The following is a 27,714-nucleotide window of genomic DNA, read 5'->3' as shown; positions in this document are numbered from 1 at the left end:
CTTAGGATATACATCTTGTGTGGTTGAAATCGATTTCAGTGTGTTAAATTACTACCATGAAGAAGTAAATATATAGTTAGAAACTAAGTACTACCTGTATCAGCCAGGGTTCATTTAGGAGACAGAAACCACAGGGGCACCAGGGTGGCTTGGTTGGTTAACCGTCTAAGTCTTGGTTTCAGCTCAGGTCATGATCTCAGACTGTGATACCGGCAACGCATTGGGCTCCATGCTTAGCGTGGAGTCTGCTTGAGATTCTCTGCCACTGCCCCCCATTCGTGTGTGCCTGTGTGCACACATGCTCTCTTTCTTTCTGAAATAAGTAAGTCTTTAAAAATAACTGTTGTGGTTTCTTTTAAGATTTTATTTATTTGAGAGAGAGCAAACACAAGTTGGGGGAGGGGCAGAGGGAGAGGCAGAGAATCCCAAGCAGACCCCTGCAGAGCACAGAGCCCTTACATGAGCTCTGTTCTACAACCCTGAGACCATGACCTAAGCCGAAATCAATAAATTGAGCCATCCAGGCTCCCCAACAGTTATTTTTACAGAGAGAATTTAATATGAAGAATTGTTAAATGGGTATGGTAAATTAAAAATGCAGAAAGAGAACACTAAAATGTCATGGAGGTAGTAATTATAGTCAACAGCTCCTACTCCTAGAGCTGGAAGAACAAAATGAGGAGGTTAAAACTTAGAGGTGGGACCCCTGCAGAGCTGTGGCTCAGACCTCTGTGAGGAGTACTAGCAGACTGGCGTTTCTGATGGGGCTGAGAGCTGCATCAGTGAGGGTTAGAAAAACTGCAACAGCAATCAGGTGCTGCTAACTGAAAGGCGTCTCCTGCCAGAGTTGCTAAGGTTTTACAGACAAGAACAGGAAGCCAGAAGGAGCATGTCCCTTCTTCTGTTAACTTCTATCTTTCTTTTTTTTTTTTTATCAACTTCCATCTTTTGAGCACCCCTGTTAATAGAGTTTAACAGGAAGCCATTAGAATGAGCAGAAAAATGGTTTACTCAATCCTAGGTGGGCCCAGCATCACTGAATATGAAAGAGCGGACTTGGAGCTGAAAGTTGCTTAATTACTCGCTCTTAAACAGCTACTATCTATAAATTTTACTTTTTTATTGTCTCTGTACAATAATGGAAGATTTGTTTGCATATTTAAATTTAATTTCAAGGTCCTCATCTCTTTCACATTTGCTTTCCTGAACACTGCAGCATATATGGATCCTCTGCTCTGTTACTCGCCATCATCTATTGACATTTAGTGTCATTTAAAATTGCCATTAACCTTTTTAAACGATTTTCTTTCCACCTTATTTCTTGTGTACTGAATAAGGATAGAATAAGGATAGAAGGGCTCTGTTCCTACTGTTTGAAGTTTACAACTAGCCTACCTTAGTACTTATAGAGAATTAATCAGCTATTGCTATGGACCTTGACTTTCCTGAAAGATGGTGATTTTTTTTTAATGCTGTCTTATAAAATGGAATGTCCTTCAAAATTAGTGCCTTTGTTGATATTAAAGGAGTTATATTTTTCACATTTTCTTTGGTGCTAACATGCTTAAAATTAAACTTAAAAAATTAATTTTCTTTTGATTAGCAGGTGCTTCTAAAGAAGGAGGTGCTGGAGCAGTTGATGAAGATGACTTTATAAAAGCTTTTACAGATGTCCCTTCTGTTCAGGTAAGGATACTAGTAAAGTGGCATTCCCCATGAATAATGGTTACATCTGTTCATACGATTATTTTTGTCCCTTTTGAAAAATTCTTTTTTTCCTTAAATGACTATGTAAGTAAAATACTTGGTTTATTATTACCAAGCTGTTACTTGTTGGCACAATTAGATTTTCAAATGATTTTTTCAGGCTAAAATGGAATCCATGATGAATTATGACATTGCAATATTCAACTACATGTACTTTTTTAAAGTTGTTTTTAATACATTGTTCTTCCCTTATTTGTTTCATTTTATTTTGGTTTTACCTCCTACCTTTTTGTCCACTTTATCTCTGTCTCCTTTACAGGCATACTTTTCTCTACTTGCCTGTTGAATATTGGAATTTCTTAGGGGTCAGTTGTGGGTCCTCTCCTCTCCATTTTATTACTGAGTCACTTCCTTCAGACCCATGGCTTCAGCTCCTGCCTTTACATAGATAATGCATTTCTCTTGAGTGCCAAAATAGTTTCTTCACTGATAGCTTACCTGACATGTCCTTATAGGTGTCTCAGAGGCATCTCAGATTCAACCTGTCCGAAATGGGGCTCATGATCTTCCCCTTAAAAATTTGTGCTTCTAGTGTTTTTGTATGTGGAAACCATTACTTACTCCAGTTGTAAAAGTCAGAGATCTAGGACTTACTCTAGTGCATTAGGTTTCTAACTTATTAGTATTCATACTTCTTTTGCTTATATTATCTCCTAAAAGAATGTTTGAAAAGTTGTGTACCCTTTCACCAAAGTAAATTTTTGACTTTTCTCTTTTTCTCTTGTTGGAGAAGGGGGAGCCTTAAACTATATTCCAGAACAATGCATCATAATAAGATTCAGAGTGGCAGAGGGGCGTGCCTGCCTTCTGAATTGGGCAGAGGGGCTGTTGTGAGGGGACCTGGGAGGGAGGAAAAGAACTGGCTCAGAATCCTCCCAGCAGTCATTCTCTAACAGAATGTTATCTTGACCCCCTTCTACCTCCTCACCTTATCTCCTGCCCTGGCTCCCCTTTGTACTGTTGTTGGGGGTGGGGGTTGTTTTAAGTGAAAGGGGAAATTAATGGCTATTGAAAGTGAAAAAACTCTTTTGATGAAGGTATCTGTTATTACTTGGATGATATCACCAGGACTCCCTTTCATTCCATCTCTCATTTCTGGGTTCCTCTACATGGTCTTCTCTTGTGGTCAGCAACATGGCTGCAACTGTTTGAGCCTCACACCTTTCTCTGCCCTCTGCGTCTTTTCTGATTGATCCTGTAAAATTTGTGAGAATTCTTCTGATTGAACTGACTTAAGTCACAAGCCCACCTCTGAGCCTTTGTGATGTGGAGAAATAATGTGTACCGATTGATTATGGTTTGGTCATTGGCTCTTCCTCTGGCCCTCTTTGCACTTTTTACTCCTGTGCTTTGGCCTTCTTTCACTTTCTTTCCTCTGTCACAGAGCCTTTGCACATGCTGTCCACTCTAAGGAAGACTAATCTCCCTGCTTTGCCTGATGATGATCCCTCCTTTTTTGGCTCTCAGTTTAAGCTTGACTCTTTTAACTAGTTCACACCCCCTATATAGACTTTCATGGAATTGTAATTGTCTTTGGCAGTACTTTCTATTTGCAGTTTTATATCATTTGATTAATTTTTTTCTCTCCCTGATTGGATTATAAGCTCCGTAAGACAAAGACCATGCCTATTTTTCTTGCCTTAATATCCCTCATGCCTGGCATAATGCATCCCTGTTAGGTAAATACATTTAAGTGAGTGAAAGGATAATAGTATTTTTGGCAAACAATTGACTCCTGAGGAAACAATGCATGTAACTATCCTGGCTATAGTGTGGGGGAGCTAACCTAAATCATGTCCTTTTGCAATAGTGTACAATTATATGAATGCAGTAGGTGCATGCCTGAAGTCATTTTGAGAAAATAGGCCTATTATTAGTTCTTAGGATATTTGCATCATGTTTTTAAATGACAAAGCATTTTTAAGAGTATATCTGAAGTTAGTCATGAACAGAGAAATAGCACAAGGGTAACAGGTAAGGAAGATAATATATTTTCCATTAATAATGGTTCTAGTTATTTTCTAGATTATTTTCTATTTTCTAGTTATTTCTAATTATTTTCCATTAATAATGGTTCTAATAATGGGAAATAACCTTATTACTTGAAAGAGTGCTATAAACATTGGGGCGTAGCTTTGATATTTCTTAGAGCAAGAAATATTAATGTTATAACTTTGTATCTTTAAGATCTATTCTAGTCGAGAACTTGAAGAAACATTAAATAAAATCAGGGAAATATTGTCAGATGACAAACATGACTGGGATCAGCGTGCCAATGCAGTAAGTTTTTTTATTTTGTTATCCTTCTCTTTTTTTTTTTTTTAATATTCCCAAAACATTGGAATTCAGTAATATTACTACAGTGGTATTTGCTTATGAAATAGGTATGAAAGCTAACATTTCTTTCTGGAAAAACACTTTGAGGTAAATGGAATTTTCTGAGTTAGGGTCAGTTTTTATTGTTTCTGCTGATCCATGGAGCCTATCTCATTTATTAGTTTCTCCACATGTGCTACTTATTGACTGAACAAGAAAGTGTGAGCTTCACTGATGTCTGTGTGATGGCTTTGTGTGGGTTTACATAGTTGTTCATCAGTAGGCAGTGTTCTCAGATCTTAGAAACTTTTCCTGTAAAGCAGTTAGTTCACTTTGCCTCCGTGCTCAATAGTTTCATAGTATTGACATCAGTTTACATCAGTATGTCTGTTTGTCTGGCTTTTTTTCTTTATTTTCTCACAATGATGAAAAATATGATGAATATTTTTCACCTGTGATTTAAAAAGAAAAAAGTCTCCTTGAATTCAGAGTATTTTATCCTAAATTCCTCAATAAAATATTTGATAAGTACTTTTAAAATAATATCTATATCGACAAAGGACTGTATATTTTAATATTTTTTAATTTGTCACATTTATATATGAGGTTCCAAATGAGTACCCCAGTGTCCTCAAGAAGCCAGAGAAAGGGTTTTATTTCTTTTTTCTTTTTTAAGATTTTATTTATCTATTTGACAGAGAGCACACCAGCAAGGGTAGAGGGAGAGGAAAAAGTAGACTCCCCTGTAGAGCAGGGAGCCCAATGCAGAACTCGATCCCAGGACCCTGGGGTCATGACCTGAGCCAAAATGCGTAACCAGATGAGCCACCTAGGCACCCCAAAGCGTTCCATTTGAAGACTTATGCTCTGAGAACTCTCCATCTCCATTTTGATTAGTAAATCATATGTGGCCCTTTGAAAATTGTGCTTTATGGTGCTACAAACAAAAGATTTTTCAGCTTCTCTTTAATAGGAAGTTTGCATATTTTAAGGTATTGAAATATTTAACAGAAAGTAACATTGCTCCATATTTGCGAAATATGATTTATTATTCTGTCTTCAGTTCTGAGGTTAGTCTGAGATAGACCTCTGTCATAGGTAATCTGTGCAGAAACATGACAAATTAAATGTTGTCAAATTAAAACACAAACTTTGTACTTAAGAGTTTTTTGTTGGAATGCCTGGCTGGCTCATTCAGTAGAACATGCAACTCTTGATCTTGGGGTCAGGAGTCCAAGGGGTTGTGAGTTCAAGCTCTGTGTTCCTTGTAGAGATTATTATTTTTTTTAAATGAGTTTTTTGTTTTACTTCAAAACAATTCTTTTGGAAACACAGATGGCCTTTCAGTTTTTTAATTAGAAAAGTGACATGGGCTCATTGCAGTAAGTGGAACAGTACAGAAGATTATAAGGAAAAAGTTAATAGTTTACTCCCTATTAAGGAAACAAATGTTTTCATTTTGGAGTATATCATCTTCTATATATATGTATGATAAGGTAAACACAGTTTTTTTCTCCCACTTCTATAAAAATAAATATCATACTAGATACATTACTCAATAACTTGTTTTCATTCAGTTTCTTTCATAAATTATGCCCTTTCAGTATAATTGCTGTAGGTGCCAGGCATATAGTAGTTGCTCAGATATTTGCTGAATGCAAATAAATAAGCACCAATATGTGCTTCTTTTCTTAGTTAAAAGATACCATGTAATTCATTAAACCATTTCCCATTTGATGGATTTACACTTTTTTATTTTTTGCTATTTCAACAATATTGCAATAAATATCCTTGTACACATCTCTAACAATGGTGTTTTTATTTTTGTAGATTAAGTTTTTTAAAGTGGGGTTGTTGGGTAAAGAGTAGATATAATTTTATTTTAGTAGTGTTGCCAAATTATTTTGAACAAAGGTTTTAGTAACTCATAATCTTACTTGCGGTAAAAGCGTCTCTTTTTTTTCTCATACTGGATACTGTTAAGTCTTTTTAATTTTTGCTGGTCTGATGGAGGAAAGTGATGTATCTTTGTTGTAATTAGCATTTGGTTATCACTAGTAAGGTTGAGCACATTTTTATTTATTTATTTTGCTCAATTTAGTATTGAACTATTTGTCTTTATCTCCTTTTATTATCATTCTTTGTATATTGCACTTAATATGTTGCAGGTGAGTTTTTCCAACCATGTTGTGATTTGTTTTGTTTTTAGTTAATCTTGTTTAGGTGCCTTCTGATGTCTCTACCTATGATAGTTTCCCTTATGTGCATTAAGATTATATAACTATTCCTACAAAATTTTTCCTACCCTTATAATATCTTTTTTATGTTTTTCATTGTCAATCCATCTGATATAGTTTTAAAGATCTCTAAAAATTTAGAAAACCTTGGAGATTAATAGGAAATTATATATAATAATGGATATGATAAGTAAACTCAGCTTATCAGTATGTATGAGCACAGATATGTACCTGTGAGTATCTTTTGATTGATGAAATTTTATTAGATATGTCTGGTGTTAATATAGAAAACATTTATCAATCCTGTATTTAAAAAGTAACGCTTAAGACATAGAAGTAGGGGGAAAGACCTGTTTATTTCACAAAGTGTGAGAACAGTAAAATATGGACCTGGCTGACTAGTTTGTCTATTTGATTCTGTACTTTGGCTTATGGGTGAATATAGTTTCCAAATTTGGCCCTTTTAAAAATAGTCTCCTTGGTAGATAATAGTAATTTTTGCCCGTTTTGAATATAGTTATGCCACTGAATTGTATGCCTTACAATGTTTAAAATGATTAATTTTATGTTAATGTGTATTTTACTACAATAAAAACTTTAAAACTTACCCTTAAGACTTTAAAATGTACTTAGCTATTCATACGTTACATATGTCCATTTTGTATATAACATTCTTTTTCAGAAAACTTTCTTTAGTTTGCATGTTTATTTGTAAGACACATTTAATGCTGTTAAAATGTCTGAATATAGTTATAAAAACATAATGAAATGTTATTTTTAAATTTTTGTTCAAATGATGTGTTTTGGTAACTTTATTTTTTTTTTTTACATTGACACTCTATGTCAATAATGAAAATTCTCTTCACTTCAGCTTAAGAAAATTCGATCATTGCTTGTTGCTGGAGCTGCACAATATGACTGCTTTTTCCAACATTTACGCTTGTTGGATGGAGCACTTAAACTTTCAGCAAAAGATCTTAGATCCCAAGTGGTTAGAGAAGCTTGCATTACTGTAGCGTAAGTATGTTCTTTCTGTGATAAATGTTTTTTATGAATTAATTCAGTACTCAGTGATTTAGTGCTCATTAAGTAAAGCAGGACAACCCAAAAACAGCATATATATAATCCGAAAGTAATTTTTATTATAAATAGATGCCATTTGTGTGATTTTTTTTTTAATCTTTCTTAATATTATATGAGCATTAAAATGCGGTTATATGTATAAAGCCTACGTGTGCATTTTTGGTCACTAAATCTTGAAGAAGAAAATTAATGGGTCTGAGAACTATTGTTTTCTCTTTACTAATTTGGATATTAAGCTCTCTATTTCTGACGTTTTAACAATTATCCTGGAATTATAATGTATCATTAACTTAATCAAGATTCAAATTTATTCTGCATGTTTATAGTTTAACGAAATTCTAGTATGGTACAACACTGAAATTTCTTTTACCTCTACTTCTGATCTGCGTACTGCTGTTATATAAGCATTCTTTGAAGCTAGGGAACACAAAAATGCCTACTATTAATTTTTTTTTTTAAGATTTTATTTATTTATTTGACAGAGAGAAATCACAAGTAGACAGAGAGGCAGGCAGAGAGAGAGAGAGGGAAGCAGGCTCCCTGCTGAGCAGAGAGCCCGATGCAGGGCTCAATCCCAGGACCCTGAGATCATGACCCGAGCCGAAGGCAGCGGCTTAACCCACTGAGCCACCCAGGCACCCCCCTACTATTAATATTTCTAATCAGAATTGCAATAAATGTCCTGGTCAGAATGGAGGGAGGAAAAAAAGAAAAAAAAAACCCAGGAAATAAAAGCTATGGGGATTGCTAGAAAAGGAACAAAACTGCCATTATTAACAGATGATACAGTTATCCACAAGAATATATAGAATATATAAGAATAATATATAATATAATATTAATATTATATTATATATATAATATTATATTTTATATATAATATAATATTAATATTATATTAATTATATATAATTAATTAATTATATATAAAATATTATATTATATATATAATATAGAGAGAAATATATAGAAATATATAGAGAGAAATTATTTTAATTAAGGGACTTAAGCAAGATGCTAAATACAAGTCAGTATACAAATATAATTGGATATCTTTTAAAAGCAAAAGTGAAAAGGAGAACAAAAATCTACAAACTATAACCTTGAAAAATATTCCATGGTGAGAGTTCTGCTTCTAACAATGATGCAATAACTGGTAAGGAGCTAACTGTTTTGCAGAAAATTGGATAAGACATGTAAAACAGATATTTCTAGATAATGGGCAGTGGACAGACAGAGCAAGATTATGATTCTTGAAAGAAACAGGTCAGTTGAGCAGTATGATCAACACAGTTTTGACCTGGAGGTACTTTCTGGACCATGGAGAAGAGAGGAAGCACCCAAGCAGAGCAAGACTGATTGAGTTGATGAAACAGAGACTGGAGTTTCTGAAGATTAAAGTGGTTAAAATTTGCAGAGCAGAATCCTGGACTGAGAGAGAAACAGAGAAAGAGCTGTAGAGAACAGCATAAGGGATCCCATGAGTCTAGTTGAGTACTTATCTGTGCATGTAAAATGTGCAACTCCCTGAGGATGGGAAAGAACTAGTGCTGGAGGCTATATGGTAAACAACAGTTCCCAGAGCTCATATGGGCTGGAAGATGTTCAAGTTCTGATGAGCCATAATGGAGAAACCTAGTTGAATACCCAGGGCATTTGGTAGAGATCCCAGAGAGGCCACTGTATAGGAATAGTACTAAACTAAGTTTTAAAGTAGGGCTCCTTCTGATAAACTGATAAAGATCAAGCTAATTCCCAAGTACATCACCTGCCTACCCAAACAAAACTCTCTCTCTTTTTTTTTTTTTTTTTTAAACAAAACACTCTTTAAAGGAAGACCAGACTATCCAGACACAGGTGGTACCTTCGTGGTTTTGATTTGAGGTCCCCTTCTTTTTTTTTAAGATTTTATTTATTTATTTGACAGAAAGCGCACATAAGCAGGGGGAGCTGCAGAGGAAGAGAGAGAAGCAGGGACCCTTATGTGAGGTAATCCCAGAATCCCAGGATCATGACCTGAGCCCAAGGCAGATGTTTAACTGACTGAGCCACCCAGGCACTTCTGGGTGCCTTTTTGCCCACAAGTCTAAACATTAGAGAATTTGAAAGTATAGCAGAACACTAGAAAATAGGTCTGAATATCTCTGTTAATCAAGAACCTGAATTTTTTTAGCTAATTGTATCCCAACAGTGTATTTGAAGACTTAAATATACAGAAAGTAACTAGGGGCACTTTGGTGGCTCAGTGGGTTAAAGCCTCTGCCTTTGGCTCAGGTTATGATCCCAGGGTCCTGGGATCGAGCCCCGCATCGGGCTCTCTCCTCCGCAGGGAGCCTGCTTCCGCCTTTCTCTCTGTCTACCTTGAAAAAAAAGAAAGAAAGAAAGTAACCAAAACTGCAATCATTGCCAGAATTGCAAGTGATAAGAGCATCCTTCTTAAGTGTCCTAACTAAAGTCATGCAGTTAAAGAGCGAATTTAGTTGTTTAACTCCGAGTTGGAAAGAGAAGACAGATGTTCTTAGGGTCACCCAACTAACTAGTGTGTATGGTCGAGTTGTGTTTTCAGTCCAGAATTCTGAAACCTTACACCAAAGATGTAAGAGAGTCTGCTTGTCCCTCCCTCCTCATCGGCCCTGCCAAAATAAAAAAATCTTTTTTAAAAAAGTGGGGATGCCTGGGGAGCTTAGTTAAGCAGCTGACTCTTGATTTTGGCTCAGGTCATGATCTTGGGATCATGGGATTGAGCCCTGCAGGCTCTGCACTCAGCATGGAGTCTACTTAAGATTCTACACACACCCGCCTCCCCGTACTCTCTCTCTAAATAACCGTACTCTCTCTAAATAATAAATATTTTTTAAAGGAGAGAAATGGTAAAATGCCAAATTTCAGCTTTGGCCTAGACAGTTAAAGGGTGGGAAAAACAAGGAAATGAAGTAATATTTGCACTTCTTTTACTCTTTTGTTTTTCTGCCTTTAGAAGTGGTTGAAATAAAAATTTTAAGTTAATTCAGTAAGAGAATGTTTTTAAATTATATACTCCTACTTATACTTAATATTAAAAAAAAATTTTTCTTGTCTTCCTTTGTAGACATCTTTCAACAGTTTTGGGAAACAAATTTGATCATGGCGCTGAAGCCATTGTACCTACCCTTTTTAATCTTGTCCCCAATAGTGCAAAAGTCATGGCAACCTCTGGATGTGCAGCTATCAGATTCATCATTCGGGTAGGTTCTTTTCTGTCTTTCTCCCTCACTCCTCCCCTCTGGTTTCAATATACTTAAATAAGTCTTTTTTTTTTTTTTAATCCCAAAGGAAAATCACTTTTGAATGACTTTTTCTGAAGTAAAAGCAGTACATGGTTATTACAGTTATTATAGAACATTTAAATAATACTGAAGGTTACCAAGTAAACATGCTTGCCTGCAGAATATAGTATACACATACATGTACTAATGTGTACGTGTGTGTGTGTGTAATTGTGTTACAGATAGTAATGGGCAGATGTAAAACAGAAGAATGTTATAGACACTGCTATGACAGGCAGAGTCTTAGTATTTCTTATCTTCCATATCTTGAATATGCCCCCAAAAAACAGTTAAAAAAATAAATCTTCCCTCTTTTTTTTTTTTTTTTTTTTAAATATATCTTCCCTCTTAAATTCTGGTTCTTCTCCAACTAATCATTAAAGTCATTCAATATATACTTTTCCAAACTTCTATGCCCATACAAACCGTATTTATTACAAAATACGATATTTTACATATATAAATAATAGTTTTTAACTTGTTTTTTCTAAACTTAATGTACTGGCAGCTTCCCTTATCCACCGGTGTAATTTTTCTTTTTTCTCTTTTTTAAAATTAACATATAATGGATTATTTACCCCAGGGGTACAGGTCTGTGAATCATCAGGCTTACACATTTCACAGCACTCACCATAGCACATATCCTCCCCAATGTCCATAACCCAGCTACCCTATCCCTACCCACCCCCAACCCCAGCAACCCTCAGTTTGTTTTGTGAGATTAAGAGTCTCTTATGGTTTGTCTCCCTCCCGATATCATCTTATATAATTTTTCTTAATGTCTAGATTGGTTGTCTGTTAAAGGACAGTAACATTAAATCATCCTCATCCTTCTTCCCCCTGAAGTTCATGGAGTCCTTTTTCCCCGTCCTTTTCCAACATTGTGTATTAACTGTCTCCTAAAGGCCTCATAATTTGATAAATGAAATATTATCTCTCATTTTGCTTCACATTTCTTAGATTACTAGACGCATTGGTATTTATTTCCTTTCAGAATTCTTTTGTGGATTGCCAGTTACTCTCTTTGCACATTTTTTCCTCACTGATTTCGAAGGTCTTTTTCTGTATCATAAGTATATTTCTTCTGTGTTATAGATGTTCTAGGTATGATTTTCTACCAGTTTGTCAGTTCTTCAAATATTGTTTAAGCTATTATTTGTTATATATAGAACTTTTAAATTTTTATGTATTGAGACAATGCTCTTGTTGTGGTTTTTTTTTTTTTTTAAGATTTTATTTATTTGACAGAGAGAAATCACAAGTAGACAGAGAGGCAGGCAGAGAGAGAGAGGGAAGCAGGCTCCCCGCTGAGCAGAGAGCCCGATGCGGGACTCGATCCCAGGACCCTGAGATCATGACCTGAGCCGAAGGCAGCGGCTTAACCCACTGAGCCACCCAGGCTCCCCTGTTGTGGGTTTTGGTATAGTTAAAATGACCTTCACCTTTTTACAATTACAAGAATATTCATTTGTTTCAAACTTTTATATTACTGCTTTTTACATTTAGATAGAACTAGATTTTCTTTTCTTGTGAAGTATAGGTATCTAATATGATTTGCCCCCAAAATAAAAAACCACTTGACTCAATGGCATGTATAATTCAGTCTTTTCTTGCAATGCCAGCATGTTCATATAATAAATTTCCATTAAGTATATGGGTCTATTTCCAAACGCCTATTCAGTTTCTTTGATCAGTTTGTTCTTTCAAAAGAAATGAAGTTTCAGTGGCTCAGTGGGTTAAGGCCTCTGCCTTCAGCTCGGGTCGTGATCCCGGAATCCTGGGATCGAGTCCCGCATCAGGCTCTCTGCTTGGCGGGGATCCTGCTTCCTCCTCTCTCTCTGCCTGCCTCTCTGCCTACTTGTGATCTCTGTCTGTCAAATAAATAAATAAAATCTTTAAAAAAACAAAATGAAGTTTCGTTTTAATACTGCTACACCAGAAGGTTTTTTTCAGCAGTGAAATTAAATGCCTATTTAGAAAGCTATGAATCATTTTCTGTTTTAATATTTTTTTAAGTTTTTCTAAATCCAGCCTCACCGTAACTGTTGAAAAGTGGTAGGAATTATTGAAATACTTGTTTTGCCTCTGAGACTAATGGGAGTACTTTAAATATGATGTTAGGTGTAGGTTTCTATGGATACTCTATATTAGATTATGGAAATTTCCTGTAAAATATTTTTGCTAAATTTTGATCAGGAATTGATGTGAAATCTTACCAGCTATCCATTTGATATCTTTAGAAATGATTCTCTTTTTATTTATCCATTGTACACTCATGACCTGAATTTTGCTTGGCCATTGTACATCAGGATACTGCTATATTCATTTGGCTAATACTTCGGTTAAGATTTTGGCATTCATTTTAATATATGAGCCTTCATAGAATTTCCTGTACTTTTCCTGTTTCTCATATTTTCTATTACATTATTCTGTTATTAGGGCTTGCTGACCTTGGAAGTTCTTTAATGACTTTTCTAGTATTATAGAAAATACTGGGTACTTTTGTATTTCATTTTGAATTGTTACTTGTATTTTCCTAGGATATCCTTTTTATATGGACTTTAAGAATCTTTGGCATGAAGTTGTATACTGTATTCCTCTAAGTAACAAAAAGTCTCTACCACTGTGAATTCAATTACCATTTTGTCGTGTTACAATATTATTTTTTTTTACACTTGCCAGAGGCATTGTTTATCATTTTTTTTTAATTGCTTATTTACTTGAGACAGAACCAGTGGTGGGGAGGGGCAGAAGGAGAGAGAGAGAGAGAGAGAGAGAGAAGCAGCTCCTGGTTGAGCAGGAAGACTGATGCAGGGCTCAATCCCAGGACCCAGAGATCACAACCCAGGCCAAAGACAGATGCCCAACTGACTGAGCCACCCAGGCACCCTGTTTATGGTTTAGTTTTACTGTTTTTCAGGGGTGGTCTTCAGTTTTTTTCTAGTCTTTTGGTTTCTTTAGGCTTTTTTTTTTTTTTTTTTTTTTACTTTCTTATTTTTTATAAACATATATTTTTATCCCCAGGGGTACAGGTCTGTGAATCACCAGGTTTACATACTTCACAGCACTCACCAAAGCACATACCCTCCCCAATGTCCATAATCCCACCCCCTTCTCCCAACCTCCCTCCCCACAGCAACCCTCAGTTTGTTTTGTGAGATAAAGAGTCATGTATGGTTTGTCTCCCTCCCAATTCCATCTTGTTTCATTGATTCTTCTTCTACCCACTTAAGCCCCCATGTTGCATCACCACTTCCTCATATCAGGGAGATCATATGATAGTTGTCTTTCTCCGCTTGACTTATTTCGCTAAGCATGATACGCTCTAGTTCCATCCATGTTGTCGCAAATGGCAAGATTTCATTTCTTTTGATGGCTGCATAGTATTCCATTGTGTATATATACCACATCTTCTTGATCCATTCATCTATGATGGACATCTAGGTTCTTTCCATAGTTTGGCTATTGTGGACATTGCTGCTATAAACATTCGGGTGCACGTGCCCCTTTGGATCACTACGTTAGTATCTTTAGGGTAAATACCCAGTACTGCAGTCGCTGGGTCATAGGGCAGTTCTATTTTCAACATTTTGAGGAACCTCCATGCTGTTTTCCAGAGTGGCTGTACCAGCTTGCATTCCCACCAACAGTGTAGGAGGGTTCCCCTTTCTCCGCATCCTCACCAGCATCTGTCATTTCCTGACTTGTTGATTTTAGCCATTCTGACTGGTGTGAGGTGATACCTCATTGTGGTTTTGATTTGTATTTCCCTGATGCCGAGTGATATGGAGCACTTTTTCATGTGTCTGTTGGCCATCTGGATGTCTTCTTTGCAGAAATGTCTGTTCATGTCTTCTGCCCATTTCTTGATTGGATTATTTGTTCTTTGGGTGTTGAGTTTGCTAAGTTCTTTATAGATTTTGGACACTAGTCCTTTATCTTGATATGTCATTTGCAAATATCTTCTCCCATTCTGTCAGTTGTCTTTTGATTTTGTTAACTGTTTCCTTTGCTGTGCAAAAGCTTTTGATCTTGATGAAATCCCAATAGTTCATTTTTGCCCTTGCTTCCCTTGCCTTTGGCGATGTTCCTAGGAAGATGTTGCTGCGGCTGAGGTCGAAAAGGTTGCTGCCTGTGTTCTCCTCAAGGATTTTGATGGATTCCTTTCGCGCATTGAGGTCCTTCATCCGTTTTGAGTCTATTTTCGTATGTGGTGTAAGGAAATGGTCCAATTTCATTTTTCTGCATGTGGCTGTCCAATTTTCCCAGCACCATTTATTGAAGAGGCTGTCTTTTTTCCATTGGACAGTCTTAACTGCTTTGTCGAAGATTAGTTGACTGTAGAGTTGAGGGTCTATTTCTGGGATCTCTATTCTGTTCCATTGATCTATGTGTCTGTTTTTGTGCCAGTACCATGCTGTCTTGATGATGACAGCTTTGTAATAGAGCTGGAAGTCCGGAATTGTGATGCCACCAACGTTGGCTTTCTTTTTCAATATCCCTTTCGCTATTCGAGGTCTTTTCTGGTTCCATATAAATTTTAGAATTATTTGTTCCATTTCGTTGAAAAAGATGGATGGTACTTTGATAGGAATTGCATTAAATGTGTAGATTGCTTTAGGTAGCATAGACATTTTCACAATATTTATTCTTCCATTCCAGGAGCATGGAACATTTTTCCATTTCTTTGTGTCTTCCTCAATTTCTTTAATGAGTACTTCATAGTTTTCTGAGTATAGATTCTGTGCCTCTTTGGTTAGGTTTATTCCTAGGTATCTTATGGTTTTGGGTGCAATTGTAAATGGGATTGACTCCTTAATTTCTCTCTTCTCTCTTGTTATTGGTGTAGAGAAATGCAACTGATTTCCGTGCATTGATTTTATATCCTGACACTTTACTGAATTACTGTACAAGTTCTAGCAGTTTTGGAGTGGAGTCTTTTGGGTTTTCCACATATAGTATCATATCATCTGCGAAGAGTGATAACTTGACTTCTTCTTTGCCGATTTGGATGCCTTTAATTTCCTTTTGTTGTCTGATTGCTGAGGCTAGGACCTCTAGTACTATGTTGAATAGCAGTGGTGATAATGGACATCCCTGCCATGTTCCTGACCTTAGCAGGAAAGCTTTCAGTTTTTCTCCATTGAGAAATGATATTTGTGGTGGGTTTTTCATAGATGGCTTTGATGATATTGAGGTATGTGCCCTCTATCTCTACACTTTGAAGAGTTTTGACCAGGAAGGGATGCTGTACTTTGTCAAATGCTTTTTCAGCATCTATTGAGAGTATCATATGGTTCTTGTTCTTTCTTTTATTGATGTGTTGTATCACATTGACTGATTTGCGGATGTTGAACCAACCTTGCAGCCCTGGAATAAATCCCACTTGGTCGTGGTGAATAATCCTTTAAATGTACTGTTGAATCCTATTGGCTAGTATTTTGGTGAGAATTTTCGCATCTGTGTTCATCAAGGATATTGGTCTATAGCTCTCTTTTTTGATGGGATCCTTGTCTCATTTTGGGATCAAGGTGATGCTGGCCTCATAAAATGAGTTTGGAAGTTTTCCTTCCATTTCTATTTTTTGGAACAGTTTCAGGAGAATAGGAATTAGTTCTTCTTTAAATGTTTGGTAGAATTCCCCCGGGAAGCCGTCTGGCCCTGGGCTTTTGTTTGTTTGGAGATTTTTAATGACTGCTTCAGTCTCCTTACTAGTTATGGGTCTGTTCAGGCTTTCTATTTCTTCCTGGTTCAGTTGAGGTAGTTTATAGGTTTCTAGGAATGCATCCATTTCTTCCAGATTGTCAAATATGTTGGTGTAGAGTTGCTCATAGTATTTTCTTATAATAGTTTGTATTTCTTTGGTGTTAGTTGTGATCTCTCCTCTTTCATTCATGATTTTATTTATTTGGGTCCTTTCTCTTTTCTTTTTGATAAGTCGGGCCAGGGGTTTATCAATTTTATTAATTCTTTCAAAGAACCAGCTCCTAGTTTCGTTGATTTGTTCTATTGGTTTTTTGGTTTCTATTTCATTGATTTCTGCTCTGATCTTTATGATTTCTCTTCTCCTGCTGGGCTTAGGGTTTCTTTCTTGTTCTTTCTCCAGCTCCTTTAGGTGTAGGGTTAGGTTGTGTACCTGAGACCTTTCTTGTTTCTTGAGAAAGGCTTGTACCGCTATATATTTTCCTCTCAGGACTGCCTTTGTTGTGTCCCACAGATTTTGAACCGTTGTATATTCATTATCATTTGTTTCCATGATTTTTTTCAATTCTTCTTTAATTTCCCGGTTGACCCATTCATTCTTTAGAAGGATGCTGTTTAGTCTCCATGTATTTGGGTTCTTTCCAAACTTCCTCTTGTGGTTGAGTTCTAGCTTTAGAGCATTGTGGTCTGAAAAAATGCAGGGAATGATCCCAATCTTTTGATACCGGTTGAGTCCTGATTTAGGACCGAGGATGTGATCTATTCTGGAGAATGTTCCATGTGTACTAGAGAAGAATGTGTATTCTGTTGCTTTGGGATGAAATGTTCTGAATATATCTGTGATGTCCATCTGGTCCAGTGTGTCGTTTAAGGCCTTTATTTCCTTGCTGATCTTTTGCTTGGATGATCTGTCCATTTCAGTGAGGGGAGTGTTAAAGTCCCCTACTATTATTGTATTATTGTTGATGTGTTTCTTTGATTTTGTTATTAATTGGTTTATATAGTTGGCTGCTCCCATGTTGGGGGCATAGATATTTAAAATTGTTAGATCTTCTTGTTGGACAGACCCTTTGAGTATGATATAGTGTCCTTCCTCATCTCTTATTATAGTCTTTGGCTTAAAATCTAATTGATCTGATATAAGGATTGCCACTCCTGCTTTCTTCTGATGTCCATTAGCATGGTAAATTCTTTTCCACCCCCTCACTTTAAATCTGGAGGTGTCTTCAGGCTTAAAATGAGTTTCTTGGAGGCAACATATAGATGGGTTTTGTTTTTTTATCCATTCTGATACCCTGTGTCTTTTGACAGGGGCATTTACATTAACATTAACATTCAGGGTAACTATTGAGAGATATGAATTTAGTGCCATTGTATTGCCTGTAAGGTGACTGTTACTGTATATGGTCTCTGTTCCTTTCTGATCTACCACTTGTAGGCTCTCTCTTTGCTTTAGGGCCCCATTTCAATATTTCCTGTAGAGCTGGTTTGGTATTTGCAAATTCTTTCAGTTTTTGTTTGTCCTGGAAGCTTTTAATCTCTCCTTCTATTTTCAATGATAGCCTAGCTGGATATAGTATTCTTGGCTGCATGTTTTTCTCGTTTAGTGCTCTGAAAATATCATGCCAGCTCTTTCTGGCCTGCCAGGTCTCTGTGGATAAGTCAGCTGCCAATCTAATATTTTTACCATTGTATGTTACAGACTTCTTTTCCCGGGCTGCTTTCAGGATTTTCTCTTTGTCACTGAGACTTGTAAATTTTACTATTAGGTGACGGGGTGTGGGCCTATTCCTATTGATTTTGAGGGGCGTTCTCTGAACCTCCTGAATTTTGATGCTCGTTCCCTTTGCCATATTGGGGAAATTCTCCCCAATAATTCTCTCCAGTATACCTTCTGCTCCCCTCGTCTTCTTCTTCTTCTTCTGGAATCCCAATTATTCTAATGTTGTTTTGTCTTATGGTGTCACTTATCTCTTGAATTCTCCCCTCGTGGTCCAGTAGCTGTTTGTCCCTCTTTTGCTCAGCTTCTTTATTCTCTGTCATTTGGTCTTCTATATCACTAATTCTTTCTTCTGCCTCATTTATCCTAGCAGTGAAAGCCTCCATTTTTGATTGCACCTCATTAATAGCTTTTTTGATGTCAACTTGGTTAGATTTTAGTTCTTTTATTTCTCCAGAAAGGGCTTTTATATCTCCCGAGAGGGTTTCTCTAATATCTTCCATGCCTTTTTCGAGCCCGGCTAGAACCTTGAGAATTGTCATTCTGAACTCTAGATCTGACATATTACCAATGTCTGTATTGATTAGGTCCCTAGCCTTCGGTACTGCCTCTTGTTCTTTTTTTTGTGGTGAATTTTTCCGTCTTGTCATTTTATCCAGATAAGAGTATATGAAGGAGCAAGTAAAATACTAAAAGGGTGGCAATAACCCCAGGAAAATATGCTTTAACCAAATCAGAAGAGATCCCAAATCGTGAGGGGGGAGAAAGGGGATTAAAAGAGGTTCAAAAAGGGAGAAAGAAAAAAAAAGAAAAGAATTTTAAAAAAAGAAAACGAATAAAGAAAAATATAAAAAAGAAAAAGTACATATATTAGATAAACTAGTTAAAAATCGTTAAAAAAGAAAAGGGTAAAAGTTAAAAAAAATATTTTACCAGAAGGCAAGAAAAAAAACAAAAATGAAAAAAAAATTAAATTAACTGCAAGACTAAACACGGAGAAAGCCATGAGTTCCGTGCTTTGCTTTCTCCTCCTCTGGAATTCTGCTGCTCTCCTTGGTATTGAAACCGCACTCCTTGGTAGGTGAACTTGGTCTTGGCTGGATTTCTTGTTGATCTTCTGGGGGAGGGGCCTGGTGTAGTGATTCTCAAGTGTCTTTTCCCCAGGCGGAATTGGCTGAGTAATGCGCTCGGGTTTGCTTTCAGGAGCTTTTGTTCCCTGAGCGCTTTCCGTAGAGTTCTGGAGGACGGGAATACAAATGGCGGCCTCCTGGTCTCCGGCCCGGAGGCGCCGAGAGCCCGGGGCCCCACTCCTCAGTGCGCCCTCAGAGAACAGCGCCCAGTTACTCCCGTCTCCCTGACCTCCGGCCGCGCTCCGAGCTCACCGAGCCCGCGACCGGTTCAAGGTAACACCGAGCTGTGAGCTTATTGTCGGCTCTGTCTCTGTAGCCGGTTTTCCCCGTTCCAATACCTGCAAGCTCTGCGACACTCAGACACCCCCGATCCTTCTTTAACCCTGTGGGACCTGAGGCCTCGCTGACCCCGCGTGGGCTTCGTCCCGGTTTAGCCTCTGGAGCGATGTCCCTCAGTGGAAAGGACTTTTAAAAGTCCCGATTTTGTGCTCCGTTGCTCCGCTGCTTGCCAGGAGCCAGCCCCTCCCCCCGGGGTCTATCTTCCCGTCGCTTTGGATTGACTTCTCCGCCAGTCCTACCTTTCAGAAAGTGGTTGTTTTTCTGTTTCCAGAATTGCTGTTCTTATTCTCTTCGATCTGCCCATGGATTTGCAAGTGTTTGCCATCTTTAGATAAGCTATCTAGCTGATCTCAGGCTAGCTGATGTAGTCTCAGCCTGCTACTTCTCCGCCATCTTGACTCCTCCCTCTTTAGGCTTCTTAATTCCTTTCTTTGACTTGGGCTCGCTTCCCCCTTCCGCCCCCCCCCCCCCCCCGCCCAGGTTTTGTAGTATGTTCTTAGATAGTTTGTTGCAGTTTTTGTTTTTTAGTATTATAAGGCTGTAGGTTTTCTTTTGAGTTTGGCATTGGCAGCATCAGAGTGATTTAGATTTACCAAATTCTCTTTATATTTATCACTTAAAATTTTCATTTCAGTGTCCTCTTTGAATTGAATAATGATATTATTTGCATGTTCAGTTGGTTGTTACTCTTGTCATCAATGATTTCATTACCTTCTGATCAGAGAATTTTGTTATACATTTTCTTCTTCAGTGAATGCCTTGAATTTTATTTGTGTCCCAGTACATCCTTAATTTATATAAGTTGTCTTTTAGTACCTGCAGAATATGGAATTTGTTTATGGAGTACTTTATTTATCTCTAAGTCCTGCTTGATGTTTCATTAATCTTTTTCCATTTTTTAAGAAGATACTTTATCTAGCAAATTCTGATTCTAGGTTTTTGTCAATTTCATTTTCCTAACAGTTATTTTATTTTCTGTATGGTCAAAGTTTTTTACTACTACCATTTTGAAATAGTGGGGTTTTTTTTACCTGTCATTTCTGTTCTCTTTATAGTGTTTTTTTCTTACCTGTTTCTTATTTTCTTAGAAGTTTTTTATTCTTGATAATAAAGATCTTGATCACTAAAGAATAAAACCTGTTTTACTTCCCTCACATTTTAAGAAGTTTACATTTTATCTCATTCATGTTGTTTTTCCCTTAACCATTAAATTGAACAAAAACATTTTCATTTTCAGCAATTGAAACTTGTAGTTTTTTACTTTCATTCCTGACTTCCGTTTGTTAGTAAACTCTTTTTAACCATATTTTAATTGGTTCTGCGTAATTTGTTTGATTTAGTGTGTTCTCAGATTTCATGCATATTTATCTTTGCATGTCTTATTTTTTTATTTTTTTAGTTTTTATTATTTATTTGAGAGACAGCACATGCACACACATGAGTTGGGTGAGGGGCAGAGGGAGAGGAGCAAGCAGACTCCCCACTGAGTGCAGAGCCCAATGCAGGCTTGATCCCAGGACACTGAGATCATGACCTGAGCTGAAGTCAGAAGCTTAACTTACTGAGCCAACCAGCACCCCATCTTCGCATATTTTAAAATGGCTTTTCTTTGCCTTTACAGAAGAACTAAAAAATTGGACTTTATCTTCATATTCCTTCTTCCTCAGAATTGTTTATTTTTCAGGGGCCCTTGGCTGGCTCACTTGGTAGAGTGCAAGACTATTTTTTTTGAATGCCCCAAAGGACATTTTGTTTTTAAAAGATATTTATTTATTTGTTTGTTTGTTTGTTTAACACAGCATGGGTGGGGTAGAGCAAACACAAGCAGGTGGAGTGGCAGGCAGAGGGAGAGGGATAAGTAGGCTGCCGAGCAGGGAGTCCAACATGGGGCTTGATCCCAGGACCCTGAGATCATGACCTAAGCCAAAGGCAGACACTTAACCGACTGAACCACCCAGGCACAGCTAGCGGGTGACTCTTGATCTTGTGAGTTCTAGCCCCTTGTTGGGTATAGAGATTACTTAAAAAGTTTTAAAAAATGGTTTTTAATTGTTGACTTTTGTCCAGAATTGTTTTCTTAATTTTTTTATTGTTTAAGAAGGAGGATATCATTTGTTTCTTTTCTGGAAAAACAAAAACAAAATTTTAGGAAGTTTTACAGAATAGTATCTGTTTTAGAAGTTTCCCTATAGCAGGTCTAGGAGTCTTCCTCCATTAGTGCTATCCTTCCACAGTAGATAAGGATTTCTGATGAAGGTGAATTTTCCTTAAATTGTGTTAATTTTAATGGATCATTTAATTGTTGCTTCTGTTTTCTTTGTCAGGTTTTTTTCTTCTGTTAGTCTTATCCAGATTTTGGAACCTCAGTATCATTTATTATTTCTTAAATAATTTTTTGTCTTTTGCTTTATAGCTGTATATGTTCTCCAGAAAAATTTCTTTAAATTCTGCTTATGTGACAGTATCCATGTTGCCACTCTTAGGCTTTACACATAATACATTGTTTTCAAATTTCTCATTTTTCATAAGCTTGCTTGATATTATTGATACACTAGTCTGTCATCTCACTGTAAATATAAATCAAGTGGTTTTTGTTGTTCTGTGTTATTTTCTGTTTTCTGTATTTTGTTTGGTCTCCCAGAGGACTGCTTCCTTAGAATGCTATTATTTGATTTTTAATTCTCCTTTTAATTCTAAAGAAGCTTTTTATTTTTCAGTTATCAACTTGTATTAATACAGTAAAATCTAAATCTGACTTGGTGTTTGGTTGAAATGCTTCATCTGTAACTATGAGGTTCACTTTTTCATTTCCTTTGGTATAGGTTCCCTGAATATGGTGTAGTAATAGGTCAGTGTATCTCCCCATCCCTGCCACTGTGTTGAATGTGGGCTAATTAACAGTAGGGTTTTGGGGAGGTTATGAGAGAGAGGAAGAGAATGGTAGGTAAGACCTATTAAGTATGTTGTGACTGGGGCATCTCCTTGGGCTTTAACTCCATAGCAGTGTTTGGGGAATGGATTCTTCTGGGTGCTGTAGGAAACAAGTTCACAGAGCCCTTCTATGCTGAGTGTTGTATAATCCTCATTTTAAACAACTTTAGGTCTACTGGTGGTTTTCCTCTATAATAGCTAAAAAAAGGTGTGCGCTTTTATTTTGGTTGAGTTAGTTATAGCTGACACAGATGTGATACATATTCTTCTTCAGTGAAAGACTTGTTTTTCCAATACTGGAAGCACTACTGGCAGACAGCCTTTAGCGGCCTCCTTTTCAGGGATTGTCTCAGCTGCAGAGAGCTGCCTTTTCAAAGCTCTTGTCCCTTCGCTTTATGGTCCACATCCAATAATTGATTGATGTGGAAGTATAAATTTTGGCCATTTTAAACTAATTCAAGACTGCTCTGAAGGGCCATTTTAACTTCAAAGCCCCCTTAAGACTTTTAGCGAAGATATTCTATGGCTGAATCAGATTGATTTGTCTGCCAGTTCCTGCTTTCTTTACCTCCCTTTCGCAAGTGTTGATTCTGAGGGTACTTCTTAATATCCCGTATGCTAGACTTCATGTCAGAGCCTGTTTTCTAGGTAATCCATCTTGTGCCATTAGCTCAGAAGAAAAAAGGGGATATTTGAAGCATCAAATATGTATGCTTAGATTACTGTTTTATTCTTCTGTCTCTTTTGTACTTTTTAATGTTTACTTCACTAAAGAAGAGCATTTAAGAACGAGTAGTAAAAATCAGAAGATTATATCAGTTGAGGCACCTGGGTGGCTAAGTCAGTTAACCGTCCATCTCTTGATTTCAACTCGGGTCATGATCTCAGTTGTGGGATCCAGCCCTGCATCATGGACTCTGCACTCAACAGGAAGTCCACTTGAGATTCTCTCTCTCCCTCTCTCCCTCTGTCCCACCCCCCACATTGGCACATGGGCTCTCACTCTCTCAAATAAATAAATAAATCTTTTTTAAAAAATGTACCTGTTGGACTTTAGCGGAATTCTAGACAGCTGTGGTACAGTCACAATGAAGGTTACATTAAAATCACCATTTCTAAGTGCATTCCCAGTAGTCAGGTGTGCAGATTCACTCTGGTTACTTGCTTTGATGACTTGGTTATTATTTTCCGCTAGCAGTAGCCATCGCACCTCAGAGAGCATGACAGATACATGCCCAGTTCCTCTAGTGCTCCCTCCCTAGAAGTACACTGTCCTAACAGGTCTTTGCAATTACACAATTAACTTTTCTTTCTTAAATGATTTTTCGGCTACACCTGTCCTCCTGAAACTATGTCATCATTACTGTTACTTTAATTGGGGGAGCTGTCTGACAGTCTTAATTTCTTTCCAAATCTGATTTTGGTTTTTTTCGTTCTAATATATCTAAATACTTGGTTGTAAGGCAAATAGAAGAAGGGATTATATGAAGTGGACAGTATTTTTCAACTTTTTCTAAAACATCTTTTTCAGCATACTCATGTACCCAGACTTATACCTTTAATAACAAGCAATTGCACATCAAAATCAGTTCCTGTAAGAAGGTAAGTTTTGAGGGGAAAAAAATTTTAGTATAGCTTTAATACTGTATCATGTTTAATTCTTATTCTGGTGCAAAAATAGTTGTCAGTAATTTCTTGCCTTCTAGAAACCTTAGTAAATTTTTTATTTTATACCCTATAGGGAGAAAAGAATGAAATGATCATTATAACCACTCATGTTTTTCAGTTTTATCATATTAAGCTTTGGATTTTCTGAGCCACTGGTTGCCTGGTTTTCAGAGAGGATGGAATCCAGAGTCAGGCCTTTGCTAGAGTCCTGCAACTGCCATTGATTGACTGTCCTACCGTGGGCAATTTAAGCTGCTCTGAACTTCAGTATCTACATATGGTAGTAGGGCTAATGATATTGATCCCATAGAACTGTGAGGATAAAATGAGATAGATGCACATTAGTAGAATTCAGTGTAGTGTTTGGAACAGAGTAAATAGCCATATTAGGTCAATCTGTCAATCTTTGTCTCTCCTTATGATTTCTACTGTTTTTAATGTCATCAGTGTCGCCAGCAATACTAAAGACAACAAAAACAAGATCTGTACATTTGTTGTTCAGGAAAATTATGAAGAATCAGGGATGCCTGACTTTCTAGGTTGGAAGAGCATGTGACTTGATCTTGAGGTCATGAGTTGGAGCCCCAGGTTGGGTGTTGGGAGTACTTATTCACATAAAGAAATACATACATCCATACATCATACATACATACATACATACATACATACATAAATACATACAAAAATTGAATCGGGGGCACCTGCATGGCTCAGTTGGTCGAATGTCCCACTCTTGGTCTTGGCTCAGGTCTTAATCTAGGGGTCATGAGTTCAAGCCTCACATTGAGTTCCATGCTGGACATGGAGCCTACTTAAAAAATAAAAATGAAAGAAAAAGAAAACAAAATTGAATTATACTGTTATTTCACTTTCATATGGAATCTAAAAAATAAAGCAAATGAATGTAAACAAACACAGAGAGCTCACTGATGGTAGCCAGAGGGGAGGTGGATGGGCAAAATAGATTGAAGGGGATCAAGAGGTACCAGTTTGAGTTGTAAAATGAATAAGTTACAGGGATGTGTAAAATACAACATAGGGAATATAATCAGTAATATTGTTTAACTTTGTATGGTGACAGGTCATAACACATAACATAGTTATTGTGTTGAGTATTATTTTATAATGTCAAATCACTATGTTACATACCTGAAACTAATATAATATTGTATGTCAAGTACAATTAAAAATAATTTTTAGAAATAAATTATTTTAAAAATACATTTAAGTACCATATCTTATGTACTAATTTGATACATATATCCATCTTTTCTTGATCTCAGTTTCTTAACTATTTTAAAATTATATTGGCTTGATTTATTTTATTCAAAAACCATCTTAAGTGATTTTTGCAAGACAGTAGACATAAGAGTATAACTACATTTTTTATATTTGCAGTGGAAGACAACAATTTAAGCTATAGTCCTATCTGATCATGTTTTGATACTATTTCTGTTGTATGCTTATAAATCTGTTCTTACTCATTTGGTCATTATTGTGTCAATAAATATTGTTTGAGAACAAAACAAAATTATTTAAAAAAAAAAACTTTTTCCTTGATAAATATGCATTATTTTTCCTTTATAAATACGCATTTAAGTACTTTGACTGCTAGGACGAAGCCGAAAGAGATGTTACTGCCTTTAAGTGGTTCAGATTTAGGCAGTAGTTATTTGATCACGCTCTCTTACATCTAAGGTCAGCAAATGACAGCTTGCTGGTCAGATCTGTCCAACAGTCTATTTTTGTACAGCCTGCAAGCAAAGATTATTTCTTACATTTTTGAAGGGTGGTTATAAAGGGGGAAAAAAAGAAAAATATGAGATAGAGACTTGTATGTGGTTTACAAAAGCCTAAATATTTACTGTCTGGCCCTTTACAGAAGAGGTTTACCAATCTTATGGCGAGGAAAATGGTAACTGGAGAATTAAGAATGTGACAGAGAAGAGTCAGGAAATACATCATAAAATTGCCTTGGAAATGGAGAGCAATTCAGTAACTGTAGGGGAATTGATTGGGTGTAACCTACACAGAGATGTAAGCTTGCTGAGTGTTACAGAGCCATCAAACAGGCCATTGAGGCCTGAACGCATGGTAAATATACTGTCATTAGGAAAAGAAGCTAACAGGGTGAAGGGTACTTGTAGGGAGGGCAAGATTAGGTTGAAGTTTGAATGTCTACAAAGAGAAATTTTGACATTCCTCCATACCTTGACAGTTTTTGGTGAGAAGGTAATGTCATCTTAGTTTTTATTTCACCTATGACCAATGATTAAAAAGAGATATGGAGAATTGGCTTAATTAAGTAGGAATTCTTGTAGGTTATGTAAAAGGGGCAGGGTCTAAACTAGAGCTGTATTGATGATAATTGATTGATGATTTTAATCAGGAACTAATTTAAGTGATTTTGGGTGTAGAAATGAGAATTTGATCATTGGATATGGATGAAAAGGTGATATCAGGTGCGCTTCAGACTATAAGTTCTGGAATCAGAATGCTAGGGTTTGGTCCTGTCCCTTTAGGCAAGTTAGTTTAACCTCCCTATTTCTCATTTTCTAATCTATATAATATGGGCTAAAAGAGTGGATTTGAGAGGGTAAGAATTAATTTGTACTTTTGTATGTAGTGTTTGAGTTGACAGTCTCTTTCTATGTAGGGATGTCCATTTCTACCATGAACTGCTTGAAACTTTGACTTAACAGCCAAATAGAAGAACCAGTGCTAGAGATAGAGGCCTAGATGTGAGAAGCATAGCTGTTAGTCAGAGCTAAGGGTACAGATGATACAGATGTTTTTTCCCAAGTAAAGACTATGAAAGAGAAGTGGGCTGATACCAGCACCAACCAGGTGAGCACCTATTTAAGGGAAGGTGGAGGAAAAGTATTAATAAAAGAAGAAAAAAGAGGAGAGAAGTATGTTATCAGTTGCCAAAAATGAAGAGAAACTCAAGAATGACACAGTTGAGGAAGTTGAGAACTAGAAGGCTTAGGAGAAAAGATGTAAATACTTGATTAAAAATCATGCATATTTAAGTGGCACCTGGGTGGCTCAGTGGGTTAAGCCTCTGCCTTCTGCTCAGGTCATGATCTCAGGGTCCTGGGATTGAGCCCCACATTGGGCCCTCTGCTCAGCAGGGAGCCTGCTTCCCCCTCTCTCTCTGCCTGCCTCTCTGCCTACTTGTGATCTCTCTCTCTCTGTGAAATAAATAAATAAAATCTTTTTTAAAAAATTATGCATATTTAAGAAGACATGGAGAAATTGAAGATCCATTCCATCTATCTTGGTCACCATTATATATCTTCAGTTTCTAGTGCAGAGTAGGTGTTTGATAAGTATTTCTTAAATATTAAATTTTATATTTGACAAACATTTTAAGGTAAAATTATGGGGAACCCTGAAGTTTTTTTGAACTATTTAGCATAGGAATAGTTGAAATCTTAAAGTTAGGTATTTGACGGTTAAAATAACTAAAAACAGTCTTATGCTTTAGTTCAGAAAACAAAGTGCAGTATTAC

The 27,714-nt window shown here is 36.7% G+C and overlaps 1 protein-coding gene across 46 annotated transcripts in view; it reads left to right on the top strand.

Moving 5' to 3' along the window:
• The window catches only part of CLASP2 (cytoplasmic linker associated protein 2), a 190,212-nt gene that overhangs the window by 68,070 nt on the left and 94,428 nt on the right, over positions 1-27,714 (top strand). For 24 of the 46 annotated variants that reach the window (XM_032305449.1, XM_032305880.1, XM_032305528.1 and 21 more), the window contains 5 exons: positions 1,604-1,686; positions 3,955-4,047; positions 7,192-7,337; positions 10,492-10,627; positions 24,063-24,133. In XM_032305449.1, the coding sequence (XP_032161340.1) occupies positions 1,604-1,686; positions 3,955-4,047; positions 7,192-7,337; positions 10,492-10,627; positions 24,063-24,133 (529 nt within the window). The remainder of the gene's footprint in view (positions 1-1,603; positions 1,687-3,954; positions 4,048-7,191; positions 7,338-10,491; positions 10,628-24,062; positions 24,134-27,714) is intronic. The other 22 variants (XM_032305950.1, XM_032305676.1, XM_032305597.1 and 19 more) reach the window with 1 other exon arrangement.

The sequence above is a fragment of the Mustela erminea genome, chromosome 1 (assembly GCF_009829155.1).
Source record: "Mustela erminea isolate mMusErm1 chromosome 1, mMusErm1.Pri, whole genome shotgun sequence".
NCBI lineage: Eukaryota > Metazoa > Chordata > Mammalia > Carnivora > Mustelidae > Mustela > Mustela erminea.
Note: the sequence above shows the minus strand (reverse complement) of the source record. Positions and strands in the feature narration are given on the sequence as shown.